This window comes from Cibotium barometz, chromosome 45 (genome assembly GCF_041138505.1).
Source record: "Cibotium barometz isolate CiBa-2024 chromosome 45, ASM4113850v1, whole genome shotgun sequence".
Lineage (NCBI taxonomy): Eukaryota > Viridiplantae > Streptophyta > Polypodiopsida > Cyatheales > Cibotiaceae > Cibotium > Cibotium barometz.
The window spans coordinates 43747448-43772992 of NC_141090.1; the positions used below are offsets into that span (position 1 = coordinate 43747448).

Sequence of the window (25545 nt, forward strand, 5' to 3'; positions counted from 1 at the left end):
AAAATGCAAAAAGTTGGGTGCCCTATGGTGGGGGCTTCTATGGTTCGTCGCCCATGTTCTTTGCACCCAATTGTGTATGAACAAATAGGACATGGATATGAGGTGGAGGAGCCCATCTCGGAAGTGGCATGGAGTAACTCGAGTAAGGGATGACGTGGTTAAGTGTAGAGGAGTAGCTAGGGGAGTGGGTATGGGTGGAGGGAGGCAGAAGGGGGAGAGGGCATGCTTTGTGTTGGTTTGCATTTTGGGGGGGAAGATGATGACCTCCGAGGGGTGGGCATTGCCACCTGTAAAGGTCTAGGCCTTAGGCATTAATAAATGCCCATATGTGATGCTATCCTATTCGTTCTTTTTCATTTAATTAATTTGTGATGCTATCCTATTCAATTTTCAATAAAGTTTTACTAAAGTGTAGAACCTTAGTTCCTACCCTCTCCCCTAATGTGGGTCCTCGCCCAACTCTCCTCCTTGTCCTCACCCAGCTCTTCTCCCTGCCTGAGGTGGCTACACACCCCACCATGTTGAGACTATAGCCTAGTTGAGCACAATCGAGACTTGGTCGAGCAGAACAGAGAGACATGGAGTAGAGATTTGATGTTGTGGAGGGAAACATGGAGAGACACCGTGGAGAGAGACAAGCAAATAGACGTAGAGTAGACATTAGAAAGTAAGCATTGTGAGATTTAGGGAGAACAAGGAGAAGGAGACGAGATGTTTGTAAAGGAAGATGCAGATGGTCGAGAGAAGTTTGATTTTTTTAAAAAATGCAAAAATTTGTTTTTTCATTATGAGCATTAAATATGTTGGAATCCAATTAGTCATGAACATCGTGAGGTGCTACTTTTCGCAAATCCCAGCATACTCCCGGTTGGGATAGGTAGGCCCCTGCTACTTTTAGCAAATCCCATCATACTCCCGGTTGGCATAGGTAGGCCCCTTCGTCTGCTTCCCCGCCTTCTACCAAACCTCATGATTAAAAAATCTTTACAATGATAACAAAAATCCTTTTTTACCTAAGGTTTATGGCCACAAAACCATACGTCCCTCTTTTCGTTGCTAAGCTCTTCCTTAATATAGCAAAAGTAAACGTTGGGTGCTTTTTACGGTTACATTAATTAAATAAAGGGTTTTGTTTTGCAAAATGTAAAGGTTGTTTTTACAAGGCAATAATTAGGTAGCCTAGGGTCCTTGGCTAGTTGCAAGCCCACGCGATTTCAGCTTGTTTGCGAACGCGGGGAAGCGGCATGGGCGTGGAGGCCGGCTTGCAGCTGGACAACAGCAGGAGCAGGGCAGATGTAGCTCTGGTGGTTGGGCTGCAGCCTCTTGCCCTCGTGGACCAAGTTGCCAGAGTGGACTGGTCCCTCCTCAATTCCATCCCTGGCGAGCGCGGAGGCTCTCAAAGGGTAAAGTGCCACCAACATTGTGTGCCTGATTATGTTTAGGGTTTACATAGGTGTGGAGGCTCTCTCAGGGGTATTTCTCACCCCTCTTATCACGTTGTCGTCGCTGTGTTGCGTCCATGACAAGTTACAGGAAGGAAAGTTTCATTTTCCAAAGGAGGGGGGACTCAACCTCCAAACTGAAAGCCTAGAGACACTGACGTTGATGAGGTAGCCTTTCTATTGCTGAAAGCTTTTTATGTATAGTGGGGAGTTCTGGCAAGGCTGCTGGAAAACTGAAGAGATAGACCACCGGAGTCTTGAGCTAATAGGTGATGTTGTGTTAGAAATGTGTCCTGGTTATTACATCGCACGCAAGGGTTCTACATTCTCCCTCTTTCATAAACAAAAAGTAGAACTTTTTATTCGATGCCTATATGTTTGTGTGTGTATAGTCCTAGACTAATGCACAAAATGAATGGCAATTAGCCAGGATCTATGAGCACATTGGCGAGGTAGAACTTGTCAGTTTTGATATCATATCCACCAAGTTTTGAAATCTTTGCATCCCACTTCATTTTGCATTCGCCAGGACCGCAACAGTCTTCAAACTTTTTGACTACGAGCTTCCTTCACCTGAATACTATTAGCTTTGAGCTTGATGATGAGATTAGATGAATATTCTCCCCTTCATATAGAAGGGAAGGAGGAGGATCCTAAACATTCCGACGAGCCTCCGATGGAATCGAGAAGACACCCAGCAGCATTTGCATCATAAAACAGTCTGCAAGCACCAATAATGTACCACAAGAGTGCAACACCCAGCAAAGACATAAAAGACTTGAACTGAATGCTGACAACTTACTAAGGTTTGCTTTGTTTTTTGAAGAAGAGAACTGTCAGCATGATTTTGAGCATCAATTGTACCATAAACTGGAACACAATCTAGAGTAAGAGCAGCATCAACTTGATCAGGTTGATAGAGTCCCAACCATGTGGGCAGGCTCAATGGGTGCCAAACAGCAAGTAATCTTCAAGGATCCCCCTTTTCTTGACTTTGCCACGAACAGAAGCCGATTGAGAGACATGTTTCACCTTCATTTCATTTGCCTTCAGTTGAAATTGAGCTTTAACTTGAATCTTCCCGTTCACTTGAGAGACCATCAGCATGAACGAAACCATGCCAGCATACGCATGATTATCAGCAAGGTCTGCATGAATATGAGAATGATCTGCAACAGTAGATCTGGGGAACATAACAGGCACTAGGGGTGCCTGCATCAGTGGGTGAAAGGAGTCATCGATCACTCCTAACTGAATACGAAGGGCGAAAGCTGAAACTGCCTTAAGAACGCCTGCAACAAGATCCAGAGATGCCCTTTCTTCAACACATGACACTTGTCTGGGTCGAGTCAAATTTGGCAAGTGCATCAAGTTAGCATTGCCTAAAATTAGTTTGATGCCAGCAACTTGAACTGGAGCAGGGGCCTTCAAATCTGCTGCATGCCTGACCCTGTTTGCAATAGTGCTCTCAGTCTCATGCCTTGTATTCTTGCTTAAGCACTATTTAAGCAAGAGTTTGGGCATATATATATATATTCAAGCAAGCATGATATCTCTGATAACAAATTGAATATGATGGTTGCTGATTTTGATACACAGGCTTTTTCCACTCCAACAAGGGAGACTTAGAATTTAAATTGGTGGAATATTGTTTATAAGTACTTCTGCAAGGCACTTGTTTTCTGGTGTATTAGCTTCAGAGTGTTGAGTCAGACTTTTAGTCCATGAAGTCTCGTCCTTCTTGGCATTACCTTGAGGAATCTTATTTCTAAACTATTCAGGAATGTGCATTTGATCATATCTAGATGTCTTCTCAGGTGTCTTCCTGTATCTCATTTGTCTTCTCATCTTGCTCCCTCATTTCACCTTGAAGCATAATGAATGTTGTCATCCTGATTCCTCATCATAGGCTCCATGGCTAGGTAACTAGGGTGAGAATGCACTGTCCTAGGGTAGGATGAAGAATAGATAAGTTGGAAAAGGTTGTGTTGCAAGACCATGAGCTGAACTGATCATGTCTCAGCTCCGTGAACAATGCCTAGAAAACAGTTTTGAGTCTGTGTGTGTGGGTATGTGTGCTCATGTGTGTCTGTGGTTCCTGATTGAAGGGTGTCGAAAATATCGCAAGCAATCTTGTTGCTTAGCTCACTGTCTATGGTATTTCCTCATGATTTATGAATTGCCCTTAGCTCAATTGTGTAGTACCAATACTGCAGGAGCAATCGTGGAGTAAAAGTCAGCTGCCTGTGTACATTATGCACTTCAACTGGGCAGTATATAATGCTGCAAGTTAACAGGCTTAACTGTTAGCTAAACATGGTGGAGTTGAATCACTGTTTTGTCTAGGGATGCTTTGCTTTTGCTTTTGTCTGATTTTTTTTTTTGGTGCTGCAGCACTCCTTCCATGAAACTGGTCTCACACGTGCTAGCTTCTCTCGTGAATTTCTTGTGCTATGGAGCCTCAGTACATTCGTGTCACAAGATCTATTTATTTACCCCCTTCCCTCACCATCTAGCATTGCCTAACCAAACCTTATGTTATAAGTCAGGTTGGATGTGTATCCCATGTGTTTTGGTTTGTGTATTTTTTGTATCTGCTCTATTGTCTCTAGTTTTTCTTTGTGATTTTGAACTTCGTTGCTTGAGCTTCTAATGGTTTTTCTGCTTTTGGTTGGAGTGGCTTCTGTTCTGTTCGTAGAAGGTCCATTAATTGATCTAAACTACTTGTGCCATTAGTCTAATAGATGTGAGTATTTTTCAGGTGACTTCAAAGGAGTTGGAACAGATTTTGGCGGAGGTCAACTTGCACACCTTGCCCCAATGCGGTGAGGCTGTCGCTGTTCGCACTCTGGCAGGTGGTAGTGTTGCAAACACGATCAGGGGTTTAGCTGGGGGGTTCTGTGTTCCTTCTGCAATTGTTGGGACCAGAGGTGATGATGAACAAGGTCAGATGTTCAATGACAGCATGAAGTTGTCAGGAGTGCACCTTGACCACTTGAGAGTTAAAAAAGGGCCTACTGGTCAGGTGTAATTCCGGTTCTAATATTGTTATTTAACTTTTGCATCTAGTCGATCAAAAAAAGCCTGAATGTGTTCTGGTCAGAGAATGTATATTTCAAGCATGATAGGTTGCTTGGAATCCTGTGTGTATGCTACAGTGTGCTTGCTTAGTGGATGTCGAAGGTAACCGCACAATGCGGCCTTGTCTATCAGATGCCGTCAGGCTTCAAGTACCTTCCTTACCTGTTAACATTTTATCAACTCGTGTACTCAATTAGCAAAAGTTTTTATGCTTTTCAAGTTGTTATACCGTGTTAATGCAAAGACTTAATCAACCAAAATTATTGCAGGCAATTGAACTTAATCAAGATGATTTTCGAGGAGCCAAGGTATCTGATTGTCACATGAAGTGTCTTTTCTCTTTCCATGAATGAGTGGCACTTTCTCTGATTGTTCTGGCACAATTCTTTTTACTGAAGTCATTTCGTGTTAAATCGTGTCACAGTGGATCGTACTTAATGGCTATGGCTTATATGGGGAAGAGTTGGTGGAGAGAGCGGTGGAGCTTGCCAAGGAAGAGGGTGCCCAAGTGGCAATGGATCTCTCCAGCTTCGAAGTAAGTTAAGATCAGATTTGATACCTGATGGCACCCTGGTGAACTCTGATTTGTGAAATTCTTCAATTTCCCCTTTTTGAGCTGTTGCCGTGGTCCTATCATCCTTTTCTTCTTCAAATTTCTCAAGGCGGCGTCCCCCCCCTTTTTATTTTCTTCCAAATTTAAAAGCTTTTACTGAGGTTATTAACCTTAGTATTAATATTTTTATCAAACAAATAGTCGACTTATTCCAACGTTTCTATATCCAAGACGACTTTATCAACTTTACGTGCACGAAGGAATTGACGATCCGCTCCTTGCACAAGAATTAACGACCAGCTGAGAATACACTTTCATTGTGTATTTTCTCTTCTGCAAATAGTCTACGTAGCTCTACAGGGATTTGAAGGCCTGATCCCGACAACAAGCTCTGCAAACAAAAATCAACAAGTACCCTGCTTTTATTCTGCTTGCTAATTTCAGCATTGTTTTGCATTTCTTTAGTGCAATAATGGCTTCTCCAAGAGAGAGGGAAATAAGCTCTTTGTCTGCATCAGCTAGACGTATTTGGAAAGAAGCAGGTAAAGAGGTAGAAGCTAGAAATGTTGAATATAGAGAGCGGGAACTGACGATTGAGAAAGGTGAAGCCCCTGTGGAGGCTGTGGAATAAGATGAATTGGTGAGAAGCATAATAGGCGAGCGTGATGAAGAAATGAAAGAGTCTATACACTTTCTTGACCAGGAACTAGAGAGAATTGGGTTTTCCAAGCTGACCATAAAATGTTACAAACGTGACTGGAAAATTCAGAAGTCGAGTAATCTCTTTAAAAAATTTGATGGATTCCATTAATAATTTAGGTGAACCTCAAATGGAGGACATTCTACACCTAGTGTCTGAATTTCCAGACCAAAACCTGCTCAACAAATGTGTGCAGTGGAAGCAACTCTCTGGAAAAAACTTAGTACGAAGGCCTTTGTGTGAATATATGCTCTTATGTGTGTGTGTGTGTCTGTGGAGTGCGCGTGTGAGAGCATATCTTGATACAAAGTTCTACACCCACTATTGGGCATTGATGACGTTAGTGGGGATGTAGTATCTAGTCCATACTATGCATAATGGAGTTGATAGTTATATAGTCTTGTGGGTTGACTACCATGAGTATATAACATGCACGTTCCTAAAAGGTGAATTTGGGCATGTTCTTGGATTCATATAGGTGTATATATATATATAATATACATGGATTTGAAACCTCCAACTTTTGATAGGGAAGAAAAGGATATAAATAATGATACTATGTGTTGCTCGTCATCCACTATGTGGGAGTCTACTTTTGGATGTCATGATCTACTTTTAGGTTTACTACTCATCATTCGTTATGTGGGTGTCTACTTTTGGACCCCATGATCTAATAAAGACGCATGGTAAGGTCAAAGGTTAGAATGTTAGGATCATGGTAGATGGCAATGCTATACATAACTTCTTGAATTATGCATTGGTCAACAAGTTGAAGTTGCCGAAATGCCAAGTGCTTATTAGTATATAGTGTCTCTGGTAAAGGGCATTGATAGGAAGGGGTGGGACACCATGATTAATGGTGTCCATGTGAAAGTTCAAGGGTATAACAATCTTATTTAAACAACTCAATTTCTTTCGAGTTTGAAGGAAGAACAATCCAGCTCCAAGCTAACATGATGTACCGAGCTCACTTGAAAGTAGAGTGACTGATAGACACTGAGTACATAGAGGTCGTTCTTTGTGACCTTGTCATGTGCATGCACATGGACATGCCCATCCCATGCTAATCCCTGAAGGGCAGTGGAAAAAGAGAGCATTTAGGGCTTGAGTAGGGCAGAGGAGGACACTGGATTAGATTCTTTTAGATTAGGTTTTGGTCGGCCAGGTGTGAGGACCACCTTGGGCTGGTCAGCTGTATTTGTGGAATTTATGTCCACAGATGCTGGCCAACAGCAATTGGCCAGCAGATGGAGGTGTCCCATGGCCTATAAAAAGGCTCAGCCAAAGAACCATTAGATCATTCAATCCTCTAGGGATTTGGATCATAGCATAGGATTCTTTAGAGTCAAGATTACCTTTTCATGGGGAGCCTAGGGCTTGTCAAAGATTGTACCTTTTTCTACTATATTGAATATATTGAAAAGACAGCTATCTCTCTTTCTTCTCTCCATCTCTTGTTTGCGTTTTGCATCTACATGTTCTTGGAAAGGTGTTTAGGGCTGAAAGAAGACACAAAGCTTCCGCGCATGTAACATTGGTATCAGAGCTTTAGGTTCAACAATGCTAAGTACTGATGGCATCCTAGATGAAGGTGCACAGTCCAAGAAGAGTAACACATATGTCAAGATCCCTTGAAGCTGGTTGGTGTCGGGCAAACCCAAGGGGAGCGTATCATGAGATGTAAATTTCCTGTACCCACGGAATATGCGATCCATCATTTTATTGAATGTAGCCAGGGCATTTGTAAGACCAAAAGGCATAACAAGATACTCATAAAGCCCAAATGCTATCCTGAAAGTAGTTTTGTGTACATCCTGAGGCACTACACGCACTTGATGATATCCACTCTTGAGATCAATTCGGCTAACTCTTGAGATCAATTTGGCTAAAGCATGCCGATCCATCCAACTTGTCAAGGATGTCGTCTATGCGTGGAATCGGAAACCGATTCTTGATGGTAAGCTTATTCAAAGCTCTATAATCCACACACATAGGAAAGGATCCATCCTTCTTTTGAACTAAGAGGACGGGTGAACAATATGGGAGTATTCTCAGTAGAAAAATATCGCTGCTATTTTCGTTGTTGAGTAGCGATCTCGTTGTAGCAAAAATAGCAGCATTTCTAGTAGCAAAATAGGCCCGACATCTCCATACCCTTCTAGTCATAAACGTGTTACTATTTTTGTTGCTAGACCCTCATTCTGTTGTAGTAACAGTGCAAGGAATTTCCACAAGCAAAGACTTCTCTAGAGATCTATAGCGTACATGATGATCTCTGTGGTAAGATATCTACTACTAAATTAGGGGGATCTTCTTACTTTATGCTATTCGTCGATGATTATAATAGAAAGATATGGGTTTATATTTCCTTTAGGAATCTTTTGGTAAGTTTAAAAAGTGGCATGAGTTTGTGGAGAACTCATTTGAATAGAATTTGATAGCTATTGTAAGGAGAATAGTATCAAGTGTCAACTCACCACAGCTCACACACCTTAGTAAAATGGTGTTGTAAAATGTCATAATTGAAGTGTTGTGGAGACGATATGATGCATGCCAAACACCTTGTAATATGCGGAAGCTTCGGAGAAGGATCGGTACTTCAAAACTCAGAAATCAGCACTCTTTTCGCGACGGAATTAACGCACAAACTGAAAGACGATGTGCAGAAAATAGAGAGAGAAAGGGGAGATGGAGAAGGACACAGTATTGGGTCCCAATTACCCTCTGTAGGGCCCCCACCACGGATGGTGTATTTGCTTTATTAGAATGATGTAAATCTGAAACAAATACAAAGTACTTGACCTTTTCTTGGCTGGAAAACCTGCCCTTGACCTTCAGTCCTTCACCCCTTAGCTTTAGCAATGTTCTTGGCTGTCCTGGCCCTTGGTTGCTTGGAGCTCTTGGTGAATTATGAGATGAGATGAATGAGATCTTGGCTGGGCTTTTATACCCCTCCCTTCATGCAGTCGGCTGGCTTCAGGACAGCCTCACGACTGAGTTTAATCATTAAAGTGTTTTCACACTATATTAGACACTGTCCAGCCTGCGCATGCTTCTGGGCAGCACCCTGGCTGCTGGACATGCTGCGCAGAGGTGTGGGACAACTCCCTACACCTGGCCGACTAGGAGGGTAGGGTACTAGACCTGGTCGGCTGCCTGTCCAGCAGTAGTACTGCTGGCCGACAGCCCCTCCCAGCCCTTGCCTTGGCTGGTGGGCAAGGCTTGGGCCCTCCTGGCCCCTTGGGGGTGGTTCTACATCTCCCCCATGCCCATTCTACAAGTGCAAGTGCAAATCCTCACATTGGGGTAGCCCTATGGCTGGCCCCATCTCTACATGCAAACCTACATGCCTACAGAGGCCTGGCATCCAGTTGCAAACCAGATACACAGCACATCTGACATCATTCCAGAGGGAGACTCACAGCGCGGACTGGCACTGCTTCATGTGCAGGACAATGCACACCTGACCTTGGACTCATGTGCAGGACAATGCACACCTGACCTCGGACGACTGAGATGGATCCCTGGCTGACTCGTCCCGGACTGGGCTCACATGGGACCAGTTCACCATCCCAGGTCCTGCACCTACTGTACAGAAATGTCTACGTGGCATCCAAGTGCGGGATGCACGTGACATCCCCTTCTGCTTAACTTGACGGAAGCTGCATAGCACTGAATAAGTAATGACAACACATTGTCCAATTAGCTTACCAGTCTTCATAGAAGTTGTTGCAAGCGGAAGCCTTCGCGTTGGAAGCTTTAGAAGTGTTGATATCTTCGATTTGCCGCAATCCTTCGCGACAAAAGTCTTCAAGAGGATGAAGGGAACCTTGGGAAAGCTTCCCCTATGGTTCAACTTGAGAAAGGAAGGCTGAAATTAGGGTTTTCAGCAAAAAGACGAGAAATTACAGCAAAAATGAGAGCTGTTTTGCTGAATTTCAGTCATTGGGAGTGAGTAGGAGAGTGATTAGTACTTGGAAACACTCCTTCCAGGAAGCTTGGAAAACACCCTAGCAAGTTGGGTATGGCTATGGAGAGCTTGGAAATGGAGAGAAACGGTGGAAAAACAGAGTTCTCAGTCTCCAAAAATCCTCATGAAGAGAAAACACGAATTTTCTCTTAATAAGTAAGTGAATTGGGGTCCAATCAGGTGAAGGGTTATGGGGAGATGCCCATTTATGAGTAAAAAGGGAGGATCAGGTCCTGGACATTGAGTCTTGTCTGCCTCGGACTTCAGTGAGTGTGAACTTGGAAGCGGTCATAATTTTTAAGTGACTTTTGGGCGCCCAAACTTTAATGAAGTGGGAATGCACTCACTTATAAATATTGGCTAAGTTCTAAGGGCTATTTGAGCCTAGATTGGGTAATACTTACCACCTGTTCACATGCCACACAACCATGTCAGCAGACAGTTTCACACGCATGGTTCACGGGCGGGCGTCTCCTAGCCCGGAACTACACATAGGTCATGCAGGCATGAAAACAACATGCAATTTCATTTGCAGGCAAGCACATAAAGATGCTATGCAATGAAGCATTGGCATGAGCAATTTCCGTTCATGAAACCATATAAGGCTAGGTGTTTCCAGGCAAGTATATGCGATACCAGACCCAGTGGAAAGCCAATCCTCCAGGCGTTTCCGGGCATGTACACAAAGGCACAAGTCCGAGCGGAAAGCCAAGTTCTCCAGATATTCCGGGCATGATAACGTCAAGTCCCAGCGGAATATCATATCCAACTATACAGCATGACACGTGTCAATCACATGCATAGGCACATTCCATAAGCCATGGACACCAATCCAATATGTACATAGTGTGAAAGCAAGAGTGAACCATTCGGGTGGCCAAATGGTGACAGCACCACATAGGGAAATATACTAACCACACCAGGAAGAATTTCCTGAACATGGTCAGCATATACATGTCATGCTTTTGCACCACACAACTTAAAGCATTTTCTGAATTTAAATTAGCAAATTTCAGATTTATTCAAATGAGAAAAAGAATATGAGAGCACCTGGTACGGTGAGTACAATCCAGATACAACCGGTACTACTTGTAGCAGCTACAATCAAGCACTTTAGGTACTTCACACATGTGCAAGTACAACCAGCCAGGTACTATGCAGGTACCTATACTTGCAGCAGGTACAGCACGTACACCAGGGGCAGCCAGCAGGTATAGTAGGTATACCAGGGGTTGGTACAGGCAGGTACAACAGGTACTGCAAGTTCAGCAGCCAACAGGCGTGGACAGCAAGTATACAAGGGCTGGTACAGGCATGGACAACAGGTACACCAGGGGTTGGTACAGGCGTGGACAGTAAGTACACAAGGGCTGGTACAGCCGTGGACAGCCTCACGCGGATACAGGCGATGGGGAGTAAGCTGCATGCGATGGAAAGAAAGAAACCACCAACCCACCACGTGGGGAATTTTCAATAAATGTTCCATGCAAAAGCCTTATCAAAGGTTATAAAACCTAGGATTCAATTTAATACTATGGGCACCATCAAAAGGAAATGTCCAGCCCTTCTTTTAAATGTGTGTGAACACATTAGCTTATAAACATTAAAGTTAACTATAGCTTATGGATTTTACATTTTAAAAGGGGCAAAATGACAATACTTACCACCTGTTCACACGCCACACCACCAAGTCAGCAAACAGCATTCCATGGTACACTGGGGCGTCCCCGTCCAGTGTATTGGCACGGCATAATAGGCAGACACACGCAAACAAGTCATGCAAAAACAAATTTATGCATGCAGGCATAAATGCATGTGCACAAATAGTGGACGAAATCTCCCTTTCATGAAACTTGTACAAGAGGTTCTTGTTGGGCACAAAACTGGCGTGACAAATATAAATAAATATGTCCTGGTCTTCCTATGGAGTGACAGTCCCATAGGTAATACACCATCCTGGCTATATAACACGGGTGGCACCAACAGGCTCCCGTCCATACAGCACGAAGCAAATCACACAGGGGTGACACGAAGGTTCCCGTCCATGTGACGCAGCACTGGTCGCACACGGGTGGCACTGATCTGGTCCCGTCCATGTGACACCACAAAACTGGCCCTTTCACATGGGACACTGGCCTGCCCCATGTGAACATGGCACAAATCTGGCTGCTCTATGGAGTGACAATCCCATAGAAGTGGCTCCAGAAATGGAGATGGATCAAATGGTGAGATCCCCCCGGGCTTCTAAACAGTTGACCTCAACTGAAAAGCCTCAAGATATGCCTGTAGAAACTGAGGGTAGTCAGCAAAATAATCCTCATCTACTCACTTTGCATCAATTGGTAAATAATTTTTAAATTTCACAAGGTATCTCTTGGAAAGTTTCCCATGTGGTAACTTTCTCTCCTTGTGAAATACAATCTGCTCTGGCTGAAGGATCTCCTCAAGCTCATCCACTTCTGGCAGATCTTTTGCGACGGGCTCCTCTGGATCTGGCCCCACATACTTCCGCAAAAGACTCACATGAAAAGCATTGTGAATCTTCCGATGGCTGGGTAAAGCAAGCCTGAAGGACACTTCATTGATCTTGTCAATCACTTGGAAGAGTCCATAATATTGAGTAGAAAGCTTTGGATATGATCCCTCGCGTCTTGGCCTCTTCCGAAGCCTAGCTTTCTCAAATTTCAGCAATACCCAATCACCTTCCTCGACTTGCATGTCTCTCCTATGCTTGTCATTCAGCAGCCCTTTTATGCCTATCTTGTGACCTTGCAATGGTTGTCCGCACCTGAGTATAGGCTACATCCAAGCTACGCACATCAGCTGCAAAAATCTCATCCTTTGTACGAAGGATGCGTGGCAAGACCACTCTGCCATAAATAATCTCAAACGGGGCCTTTCCCGTAGAGGCATGAACTGTGTTGTTGTAGGCAAACTCTACAAGTGGAAGATACTTCTCCCATGCAGTCTTTTGATTTGCCACATAACACTTCAACAAATCCAACACGGCTGAATTTGCAGCTTCACTTTGGCCATCCGTTTGGGGATGATAAGCTGATGAAAACTCAACTTTAGTGTCCATGCTACTAAATAAAGCCCTCCAGAAGAGGCTCGTAGTCCTGGGATCTCTATCCCCGACAATGGACTTAGGAATACCATGATGCTTGAAGATGTTAGCAAGAAAAAGCTTCACCATATGATCAACTTTAATGGTTTTCTTGACGGGCAAGAAATGAGCTTGCTTGCTAAACCTGTCCACAATGGTCCGAATAGCATCATTCCCATGCTGGGATCTAGGCAAGTCCAAATAAAGTCCATAATAATGCTTTCCCATGGTTGCGAGGGAATAGGCAATGGCTGAAGCAAACCTGGAGGCTTTTGCTTGTCAAATTTCACCTTTTGGCAAGTAAGACATGCACGTACATATGTCTCAATGTCTTTACGCATGCTTGGCCAAAAGAAATCTCTCTCAATCATGCGTGTAGTAGGCATGACATCTCTATGACCAGCATAAGGTGGAGCGTGACATTCTTCCATAACCTTTGGACGCATTTCCTTCACCACACATAAGCAGTTATCCTTCATAAGATAACCCTCTTTGATCACATAAGAGGCATGCGAGTGACCAGTCATCAAATCAGTCCATATATGGCAAAAATCAGCATCCAAATAATACAAATCTTGCATGGCAGATAAGTCCCCATGAGAGGCCACTGAAACTGCAGCCACATAAGGCCTCTTGGATAATGCATGTGCCACCACATTTTTCTTTCCCGGAGTATGTATAATCTGAAAATGAAAATGGAAAGAAAGTTTGCCATTCTCATTTGCTTCTCCGAAAGCTTTGTTTGAGATAGAAAGTATCTCAAGCTTTGATGATCTGTCTTGACTACAAATTCAGCCCCAAGAAGATAATGTTTCCATATCTTTAAGGCATGAATTACAGCCAAGAGCTCTTTCTCATAGATATCCATATGAAGCTCAGCATCATGCAATCGATGGCTCTCATATGCAACTGCATGACCTTCTTGATTTAGGACACCCCCTATACAATCGCCACAAGCATCACATTCCACTATGAATGACCTTTGCAAGTCGAGAACAATCAATACGGGAAGAGTTTATGCTTCCGCAACTCTTCAAATACTGTGGCCAAATGAGTTCTATGCTCCTGCTCTCATTCTTGGAGAAAACCAAGATCCTGTGAATTTTCGATGGGGTCGGAATATCCTATCCATCATGCAATTGAATGTGGCTGGGGCATTGGTGAGACCAAAAGGCATCAGCAAAAATTCATACAATCCAAAAGCTGTCCTGAATGCAGTTTTGTGGACATCCTGTGGCATCACTCGTATCTGGTGATAACCACTCTTCAAATCAATACGGTTGAAACAAGCTGAGCCATCGAGCGTATCCAAATGTCATCAATATGCGGGATTGGAAATCTATTCTTAATGGTGAGCTTATTTAGAGCTCTATAATCCACACATATGCGAAATGACCCGTCTTTCTTTTTAACAAGAAGCACGGGAGAGCAATAAGGTGAGGAACTTGGTTGAACCAAACCTTTCTCTAAAAGCTCATTAACCTGCTTCATGATCTCTTCTTGTTGTGCGGCACTCACACGGTATGCAGGTTTGTTAGGTGGAGAAGTACCTGGCACAAGATGTGTGTCAACTATAAAAAGTTGAAGATCAAGAAATGATATCCCCTTCCTAGAGCGGATGATTTGATTGATAGGTTGTAGGGAGCTTCCTATTTTCTGAAGATTGACCTTCGTACTGGGTATTACTAGATACGGATAGCTGAGGAAGATGTCTTTAAGATGGGATTCCGCACTCGGTATGGCCATTACGAGTTTCTCGTGTTACCTTTTGGGCTCACGAATGATAGAATGTGCAGCGGAAGAAGGGAAAGTGGAAACACAGGAGGGAGAGAGAGAGAGAGAAAGATGGAGAGGAAACACAGGTGAGAACCTGCTCTCAATATCATCATCAAAAGGAATACATGTCCCAAGCAAGAGGGGAGAACCTCGTAAGTGAGGGACTGCAGCTAGACATGCTAGGCAAGCAATGCAAGCAGTAGTGAAAATATGAGGGAAGCATGCCGGCTATATATACCTCTACATGAAGGCAGCCGACTAGGGATAAATACCTCCACGACTGGGAAAAATCCCAAGACCATAAAATGGGGAATAAATATGGGTAAAATATGAGTGAGGGGTGACCAGCCCCTCTGACTAACATGGTCAGCCCTAGAGGCTAAAATAGGACACCAAATAGGAAGCCAGCAAGTAGGGGATGATGTCTAACACCCCCTCTCAGTACCGGATGCTGAGCAAACTCCAAGAAGCCAGAGACGCCGTCCTCGATCAAAGATGAAAGACTGCAGAAACAGGTACCAAGAAAGCTCCACAAGCAATCTCCTCAGCAACTCAGCTACAAAAGCAACAGAACAAGCTGCCATGTACACCGTTCCTCTGGAAGAAAACAACCATATAGGTTGCGACGTGCTGCTCCAAATAATGGTTCCAAACCCAAGTGTAAGAACACTCCCCGAAGTCGAATGTCGTGTATCCAGCCTGGAGAAGGTATGAAGAACCTCAAAACCAACCAAGATCAGATCCTGTATATAATCAATCCTGGGAGAAGCAAACTGCTCCTCACTGGAACCCTCAAAAGAAATAGAGTGAATCTGCTCCAACTCTGTACCAAGAGTAGCCAAATGCTGTATAAAAGCATCCTCTGAAAAGGTCGGCATCGCAAGATGTAAAGACTCTGTAGTAGAAAATATGAGGTCCATCTGCTCAAACTCCATAACATGAGTTGCCCAATGCTGTACATAAGTACACGCCATTGAGGTGGGCATCGCAAGATGAAAGGACTCCATATCTCCCTCTGAAAAATGATATCGTCGGACTGGTACAAGCCCAACCTGATTCTGATCCAAATCCAAAAAACTCTGGAAGTACCACTGTGCCCCAGGCACGGTTAGCAACCACAGATCCAACGCATCCCATCGGGTCCAAAAAACCATCCTCCAAAACAACAAGCCATCAGAACTGGCAGGGGGAGGGGCATCCTCAGAAGCATCACAAAGAGAGGCAGAGGTAGACTCCTCACAATAAGGAAGGGAAGCAGGAATATAAACTGCAGTGGCAACAAAGTCCTCAAAAGCATCACAGATAGCAGAAGACTGTTCCAGAAGTAGAACCAAATCCCAAGAATCAGCAACAGATAAAAGATCCATGTGAAAGGATCACACCGCAAAAGGGAAAAACACCCTCCTTGTTCTGCAAATACTGCAAAGAACACAAGCTCGGACAAAATAAACTCTGCTCAGGATCTTTGAAAAGATCACTGCTCTCCTCCAAATAACTGTAAACTCCTGTCAAAGAAGAATGTCTCCACAGGTACAGCACAGCTCCCGAAAGTGATCCTCAAGTGAAGTAGCTGGAGAAAGGTCCCCTCTGAGTGTAGAAAACTCCTATGGGAAGCAAAACGCAGCCAAAACACTGCTATCCAGCAAAAGTAGCACTCCACCGCCAACCGAAGGCAAGGAACATGTAGAAACTGGGAAACCGTGTAGGCCAGGAACAAAACACAGGTATAGATGCTCCAAAATCAGCAAAACGCTGACTGAAATCTGAAATTCAGAATCCTCCTCAAGTACCAAACTGCCTCCAAAGCCACAATCCAATCAAGAAACCCCCTCTGCAAGTGATCTGTGTCCACTGGAGAAGAAAACGCAGCCAAACAAGGGCTACAAACCTGAAAATTCAGGCCAACCAGTGTCCACACCTCCTATGAGGAAAAACGCTGAAGAGAAGGTACCTTCGGGTCCAACAGATGAAGCCCAGTTGAAGGTAGAGCTACCAGCAAGATCGGTTCAGAAAAAACGCAGCAACCATGGCTGCAAATCTGAAAAACGCAGAGGTATAAGGGGCTGTAGAACGGGCTGAATCTGGAAACGCAGAAGAAATAGGTACACCCAAGCCTCAGATCAGCAAATCAGCATCAGAAACCTGTAGGAGAAAAAAATGCAGCAAATATGCTGCTACTGGCCTGTACAAAACAGGCGACCAGCACTACAGGGGGGGTATGAACGCTGAGAACTGCTGCAAACTGCTGTAGACAGCCACCTGAAGAAAAACGCAGCAACCTATGTGCTGCTGTCCTTGCTGAAAACGCAAAAACGCAGGTCTGTCCAGGGGCAGAAAAAACGCAGATATGAAGAGGTATAGGAGGGAGCATCCAACGCTGAAACTCACCGGCGCTCTGATACCATGATAGAATGTGCAGCGGAAGAAGGGAAAGTGGAAACACAGGAGGGAGAGAGAGAGAGAGAAAGATGGAGAGGAAACACAGGTGAGAACCTGCTCTCAATATCATCATCAAAAGGAATACATGTCCCAAGCAAGAGGGGAGAACCTCGTAAGTGAGGGACTGCAGCTAGACATGCTAGGCAAGCAATGCAAGCAGTAGTGAAAATATGAGGGAGGCATGCCGGCTATATATACCTCTACATGAAGGCAGCCGACTAGGGATAAATACCTCCACGACTGGGAAAAATCCCAAGACCATAAAATGGGGAATAAATATGGGTAAAATATGAGTGAGGGGTGACCAGCCCCTCTGACTAACATGGTCAGCCCTAGAGGCTAAAATAGGACACCAAATAGGAAGCCAGCAAGTAGGGGATGATGTCTAACAACGAATGCTCCTGCTACTTTCCAACAGATGATGAATGATCTCTTTAGAGATTAGTAAGGGGAATTGTTTTATTTGTTTTCTTCATATTTTGGATTTGTTTGGTGCCATTCTGTGGAGTGTTTACTCTTTGGCACCCGTTCTCTTGTGCTGGACCATTCTGTTGGTAATAAAGATACCTCGACCGAAAGAGGGAGGGGGGAGGACTTCAGCCCCTAGTGCTGTAAGAGAAGGGCATTTGTAACATGGGAATCTTATCAATCATGAAAAACTGAATAAACACATAAGCATGCCAGATAAAAGAAAGATGTCAGCTCTGCACAGTACGCCACACTAGGGGCCAGAAGATGGGCTGAACCCCCCTCCTTTCCCTCCTTTATGGTTAGATTACCAAAAAGGAGTCTGCTTCCGAATACAACTTTGCGGGTGCCCAGGGATTCTCCATTGGTTAGCACCTATTTCTTCCAGTACAGTATGAAAACAAAACAAAACAAATGCTGAATTTTGATGTCAATCTTCACCACCAGAGAGCATTCCGAGCATTAAGCACATGTAGGACAACCATGGACAGCCCATAGAACTCCCACATCAGCCCAGGACAGCCTTGCATCTTCATCTTCCTCCTGTCTGGATCACACAGCAAGTCGATCAGCTCTTAGAAGCCACAAGGGAAGTTGACCAGCAGCAGTTCACAAGCCAAATGGTCTCCGATCAATAGAGGATGTCTCTCCCCCACAAATCGGCCAGCACTTCCTTGCCTCCGGATGCTCTAACCAGCAGCTTCTTAGGGTTGTAAACAGTCAACCAACATCAAAAACAATCACCAGATGAAGTTGACCAGCCTTGGCCACACCCTATGTCACCAATTGACCGACCATTTGGTCCATCTTCAGTTTTTGTGTCTCGTTCACTTGAGGCCAGGCCGGTGTCTCATGTGAAGAGGCCAGTATTTTGCTGACATGGACGGGAGCCAGACTGGTGCCACCCGTGTGTTAGCAGGATGGTGTCGTATGGACGGGAGCCAAACTGGTGCCACCCGTGTATGACCTGGACTGTGTTCGATCCATGGGATTGTCACGCCATGGAAGGGCCAGTATTTGTGCCGTGTCTTACTTATGGGACTGTCACTCCATAGGGAGGCTCGTGCTTGGAACTGTGTCTAACCTATGGGACTGTCACTCCATAGGAAGACCAGGATTTATGTTTTACGTTGTGCCATTTTTGTGCCGACAGATATTTTGTACTTGTTCCATGAACAGGAGATATGTCCATGATACTATTTGCACATGCACTCATGTTCTGCATGTTTGAAACTGTTTTCGCATGACTTGTATTTTTGTGTTTGCCTGCTTGACGTGTCACTTACTGAGCGGGGACGCCTGCCAGTGAGTCGTGAAGTCTGCTCTGTCTTCTGACAAGTTTTGGTGCATGTGAACAGGTGGTAAGTATATTGCACATGCTAGTTTAATACTTTAATCTCTAACCTTTTGATTTATAAGGTTATATGTTCACACACTTAAAAGTGGGCACCCCCTTTGGGCACCCACTTAGGGGCCAAGGTGGGGAGCCCCACTTAAGTGTGTGTGTGTGGGGGTGGGTGCATGGTCACCTACCCACACCCCCTTGGAACTGGCCACCCACATGCAAACGTGGGGAGCCAGCCAACACTATAGTTCTAACTCCCTCTCCAAACCTTACAAAAAAGAAGCTCCACGACCACCCTTGGACAGATGATTTTGTGCGCCTCCATCACCCTCAGTTTTGCTGCGCTCCAACTCTTGCTGACGGCTGAGCCATTTCAAAGGCGGCTGTGCTCTGCATACAGCCGGCGCATGCTCTCGAGTGGTGCTATCTCCTCCATCGCTGCTGGCGGCTGTACATGCTACAGGTGGCTGTGCTAGTCCTCCAATGGGCGGCTGTACTCTCTGCACTACAAGCAAGCGCAGGCTGCAGGCGACTCCTATCATCTGGCTGCACTTCAGTAACCTCTGCTCGCGACTGAACTTGCTGCAGGCGGCTGCCATCTCCTACTATACTGCTGCGCATGCTCTCTCCCAGGCCTGCGTTTCCCCCCACTGCAGGTGATTGTACGCTTCATCACCTGCAGGTTGTGCTTCGCAGCCAGGCGGCTGTCCCTTCTCCATCTCATGCAGGCAGCGCTCCAACTTCTGCAAGCGACTGTCCACTGTGTGTCTTCTCCCACAAACTGTGCGCTACAGGCCGGTGGCTGCCTGCAAGCTGCCATCCCTTCTCCACTGTAGCCGGGCAACCATACAGGCTGTGTGTCACCTCCATACAGCAACTACTCCTCTCGACATGCAGTGTCTCGGTGTCTCTCTCAAGTAACTACACACAGACACCATGAGTGTTGGTCTTCCATATGCCATTCTCAAGTAAGTGAATTTTTCAGATTTAAGTATTTTGTGATAAATCTGATAAGGAACTCTGTCCACGGCAACACCCGTTCGGTGCCGGGTAGTCCAAGCTATTGGAGGACCTCGGTCCAAAGGTGCTGAGATCGGGAGAGCCAGGCGTTAGTACGAGAGCGCCTGTTTGTGCGTGGTCTTGGAACACCAGTTGGGCGCTCTCCGTGGAGTCGAGTGAAAGCACAGGACCGTAGAGATTGAACCATGCTAGTGGTCGTTCTACTTCGAATATCTACTTCGAGCCTATTTGTTTGGTACTGTATTCATCTTGTACATGGACATCATGTGGTTCTTGGAACCCATGGAGCATTGTATTTGTTAAATACTCCCAATAAATATATCATATATTGAGGGGGGGGGGTCGGCCCGTTCCGGCCCCAGCGCTGGTGTCCATTTATCTCATTTCATTTCATTTCAATTTCAAGTTGTTATTAAGTTGTCCATTTCAAATTGTGGTATTAAGTTGTGCTATTACGTGTGTGGGTGTCCAACGGAGTCTTTCCCACTTGACGGGATCGGTTTCACCCTTGGTTGAATTCTGTCGCGGTAGGTAGTGGTAGATGGTTGTAGGAGGTTGTAGAACTAGTTGACCTGCTCCTCCTATGCACGAGAAAGCAGGCACGTCTCCAAAACTGGAGTTCTCCCCCTTTAATAGAGTTCCATTCTTGTAATAGAGTTCCACTGCTGAAAATAGCCCAGGCGTGTTCTTTTCTAGTCCAGAAGGGGGCACCTACAACAGATTGGTCCAAATCTTGTCCAGTGTCCATCTATTGGCCGCCATGTGTAATAAATTGGTCCTACCCAGTGTGAATAACTTATAATTTGTTTGGTCACTTATAAGTGAATGTGGACCTGCACCCATAATTATTAGTATGTGAAATCATAAAGTTGTAAATTGGTTTTTTGGTGACACTTACCACCTGCAAAACACATGTAGACCACCTGTCAGTTCCAAAAAGGTGTGCACATATATGTCCACAGGGTGCCTAGGCATCCCCGGTCCATGGACAGCACAGGCAATAATCTCAGGCATTGTCCAAGCAAACAAAACAAGTCATCCAAATATAAAATCAAAGTCAATGCACACACGAGTGCAGCTAGATTATTGGAAGAAACACCCATCTACTTAGTTGTATCAGTTAAAATGTCTAGGGCTCATGATTCTTCCAGAACATAAATACATAATATCTATAGGATAGCTAGTCCGAGAGAATCACATCATGTCAGGTTCCATGAGCCATACATGTACACCATGTCAAGCCCCACAAGTCACACATTTACTATCATGTCAGGCTTCATGAGCCATACACGTACTCTCATGTCAGGCTCCATATGCCATATAGACGCACCATGTTAGGCTCCACCAGCCATACATGTATGTCATGTCAGGCTCCATATGCCACACGTGATCCGTAGAAAACAGAAGATGTGAGAAAGTTTGTGACATTGGCCTTCTATGCCACACATGATTAGTAGAAAATAGAAGCTGTGAGGAAGTTTGTGACATTTCCTCCGGGCTTCTAAGCAGTTGACCGCAACTGAAAAGCTTCTAGATAGGCCTTTAGAAGCTCCGGATAATCCTCTAAATAATCCGCGTCCACTTGTTTTGCATGCATAGTCCAGGAGTTTTAAAACTTCACAAGATACCTGCGTACTAGCTTGCCACCTGCATGCTATGCTCCTTATGAAAAACTATCTGCTCAGGTTGCAATACCTCCCCGGGTTCATCCACCTCTGGTGGATCTTCCAAAAGTGGTTCCATTAGAGGTGGTCCCACATATGACCTCAACAAGCTGACATGAAATGCATTATGTATTTTACAGTGATTGGGCAATACCAATCTATAAGCCACTTCATTTATCTTCTGCAAGATCTGGAATGGTCCATAATACCTGTTTGAAAGCTTAGGAAATTGGCCTTCTTTACCTTGCCGCTTTTGAAGTCGTGCTTTCTCAAACTTAAGTAACACTCAATCACCTTCCTTGAAAATAAGCTCTCGCCTGTACTTGTCAGCTGTCTTTTTTTGCTTAGCCTGAGATCTTTCTATCGCTGTCCGAACATGTGCAAATGTAGTATTTAAATCTCGGACATACTCATCTGTTGCAAAGATTTCATCTTTTGTTTGTAAGATAGGTGGAAGAACTACCTTGCCATAGACTATCTCAAATGGAGCCTTATTAGTTGAAGAATGCCTTAGACTATCTCAAATGGAGCCTTATTAGTTGAAGAATGCATAGAGTTATTGTAAGCAAACTCAACCAATAGCAAATACTTTTTCCAATCTGACTTCTGCTTAGATACATAACACTTCAGCAAATCAACTACGGCTGAATTGGCAATTTCACTTTGACCATCCGTTTGAGGTTGATAAGTTGATGAAAAACCCAGCTTTGTGCCCATATTATCAAACAATGCTCGCCAAAATAAACTAGTGGTCCGAGGATCTCTATCCCTCACAATAGATTTGGGCATGCCATGATGTTTGAAAATTTGAGCCAAAAACAACTTTGCCATGTGCTCTGGCTTGATGGTTTTCATCACAGGAATAAAATGTGCCTGTTTGCTAAAACAGTCCATATTGCATTATTACCATGTGCCGATCTCGGCAAATCCATAATGAAATCCATGGCAATACTTTCCCATGGTTCCTGTGGAATGGGTAAGGGCTGAAGCAAACCAGGTGTCCTTTGCCTGTCAAACTTGACTTTTTGACACACTAGGTACTCACAAACATAAGCTTTAATATCCTTGCATTATGCATATAGCTGGTCAAAAGAAATATCTTTCCAAAGTCTATGTAGTAGCCAGAATACCACAATGACCTGCATATGGAACTCTTCCATAACCTTTTGGCACAATTCTTGGACCACACAAATACGGTTTTGTTCATCAGAATACCATCTTGAATCAAATAAGATGGGACAACAGTTGTAATGATTTGGTCCTCCATGCTCTTTTCACATGATAGAACTCATGCCCGGACACATGGACATGATGATGGACACATGGAAACATGGTTCCTAATGCTGGCATTGGAAAAAGCATCAGTCTTGGTCAAAAAACAGGGAAAAAGCAAAAGTCAAACTCTGTTGACCAAAAGCTAAGGGCACCATTGGGCATCAAACTGAATCAAAAAGCTAAAAGTCGCTTTTGCAAAAAGCTGCTCCAAGGCCAAAAAGCAAGGCCCTAAAGATTCTAAAAGCATAAATAAAGAACTTTGACTATTATTAAAACAAAAGCAAGGAGGCAAAGCAAAAGCTAGAAAATAAAACAAAAGCCAAGTGGTAAAAGCAAGAGCAAAAGCAAAACATGGCAAAAGCAAGCACCCCTTTAAGTATATAAAGAAGCATGCACCCTGTTTTGGAGGTTCATAGAAGAAGTACGTGTGGAGAACTCCCTCGGGAAAAGCAAGAACATCATCATTATCCTTCTTGTGCACTACCCCTACAGCCATACACCGCCGCCACCTTGGGAAGCTACCATCGGTGCTCTGCCCAACACCGCCCTCCTCAGCCAGCGCTCCCTACAGCAGCACTCAACAGATCAGTCGCCAACATCATCGGTTGAGACACTCTTGCAAAGAAGAAACCTGAGCTATTTTGGATCCAGCCTCCTCTATCAACATCACTACCTTCGCAGTTGGGCGGTCAATTCGACTAGATGGTCTAGATGACTGTATTGGATTTCGTAGTCGGGTGGTCATTGCGACTAGATGGTCCATATGATTGTATTGGATCTCATAGTCAGGCGGTGACTGCGACCAGATGGCCCAAATGACTATGGAAGAACTCTCGGGCGGTTCTAGTGACGAAACGGCCTTGAGGATAGTCTGAGAGGTCCTAGTGGCCAGATGGTTGCGATATAAGAGGGAGGGAATGTAACTATTTGGCCCTCCTAGCTCTTTTCACATGATAGAACTCATGCCCGGACACATGGACAAGTTGATGGACACATGGGAATAGGGTTCCTAAAGTTGGCATTGGAAAAAGCACCATTCTTGGTCAAAGAGCAGGAAAAAGTAAAAAATCAAATAGGTTTGATTGCGAGCCAAGGGCACCACTAGAAAGACCGGACCAAAAAGCTAAAAGACACTTTCTCAAAAAGCAGCTCTAAGGCCAAAAAGCAAGGCCTTAAAGCCAGAAAAGCAAAGCACCAAAACTTGAGTAATATTTTATTATTAAAGGTCAAAAAGACAACAGCAAAGTCAAAAAGATAAAAGCAAAGTGAAAAAGAGAAAAACAAAAGCTTAGCCAAGCTTTTTGAAAAAAAGCAAGACCTCCCTTGGGTATAAAGCTAGCATGAAGTTATGAACCCCTCCCTTTTCATCATCATGGGGCTCTTCATCAACCTCACCATAAATGGTGGAACTCTTCATCATAAAGAAGACTTTGGGAGAGTGAAGTTTTTTTTTTTTTTCCGAGAAAAGATCCTTTCATTAGTTATATAAAAACGCCCGTAGGGCTACAAAAGATCTCTCCTGCTCCTAAGAGAGATAGAGCAGCGAATACATCATGGCAGCCTGGGAGACTCTCCCTAGGTGCTGCAGAATACAAACATCAGTACAAAGAACTGAGCGGCTAAATCATACAATAGGGGGGGGGGAAGCCACACAGGTGGCCTGTAGTGCCAGCGGGGGGATCCCGTGTGTAAGGTGTAGAAAGGGCCACAGCGCCAAGTGGTGTGAAAGGCCTGGCGCTGTAAGATCGCCTCAACCGAGTCTCCCCGGATGCGGTCGTACTGTCCTCGCAGGGTGTGAATCAACTCCTGCCAAATCCCCCGTACAGTCTCTGCTGGTGGCTCCAATCTCCCCTCAAAGGCCGTAAAGCACCGGGCCCTCCAGGTGAACCAGATGGTGAGGCTGTTGAGGAGCTCCCATCGTAAATCCCTCCTGAGTCCAGCTGGCGGACGAGAAATCCGGTGCCGGAACCAGGCGAGGCTGGCCCCTAATAAATCTGATGGCCTGACTGCCCTGCTCCATCTCATAGCCCATAGCAGGCCCTGACGAAGTCGACCAAGCAGCGGCACCCTACGTAAACATACCCTTTGAAGAGAGGGGAGCCAGAATACGCAGCATCCGCAGATAAATCTGCTGTGCCTGAGGGCAGTCCTAAAGGCAATGTCTCTGTGTCTCCATAGGGTGGCCGCATCGGACGCATGCCGCCGGAAGACCGCTGTAAACAAGCCAAGTGCCAACTGTTGAGCCCCTGTGGTGGGCGACCAGCCACTGAAAAGCCGAGATCCTGCGGGCCTGTCGACTAGCCCAGAGCGGAGCCCAGAAATCCTCAAGGAACTCCTGTGAGAGTCCCTGGAGATGCCAATGCCCCGCTGCCGCTGGAGAAACCGTCCTCCTCGCCGTCAAAATATGCCGCCCCAGCCGAACAGTATACTGGAAAAAGGTGATCTCTGTGGCCTCAAGGGATGCATAAGGATCATGCCACTCGTACTCCCCGGGGTCCCACTGTAGCCGGGCCAAGGGGCGCGCTGCATATGCCCATATGCGCCAATCCGGGAGCACATCAGCAGGGTCGGGGTCAATATGCCACTTCCGAGAAGCGGCGGCCACTACCCGAATCCTCTGAAAGGTGCACTCTGCAACCAAAGGCGACTCCACCTCCACTCTCTGGAGTCTGCCCTCATCCTGGATCTCATAGTAGAGGCATCTGC

General features: G+C 45.0%; 1 protein-coding gene across 3 annotated transcripts in view; it reads left to right on the plus strand.

Annotated features, from left to right (window-relative positions):
• Window positions 1-1182: 1182 nt before the first annotated feature.
• Window positions 1183-25545, plus strand: part of LOC147612802 (pfkB-like carbohydrate kinase family protein) — a 42345-nt gene continuing 17982 nt past the window's right edge. The window contains exons 1-5 of one of the 3 annotated variants that reach the window (XM_086783438.1): window positions 1183-1403; window positions 4204-4467; window positions 4601-4672; window positions 4793-4831; window positions 4948-5058. In XM_086783438.1, the coding sequence (XP_086639564.1) occupies window positions 1245-1403; window positions 4204-4467; window positions 4601-4672; window positions 4793-4831; window positions 4948-5058 (645 nt within the window). In that variant the 5' untranslated portion in view covers window positions 1183-1244. The remainder of the gene's footprint in view (window positions 1404-4203; window positions 4468-4600; window positions 4673-4792; window positions 4832-4947; window positions 5059-25545) is intronic. The other 2 variants (XM_086783439.1, XM_086783437.1) reach the window with 2 other exon arrangements.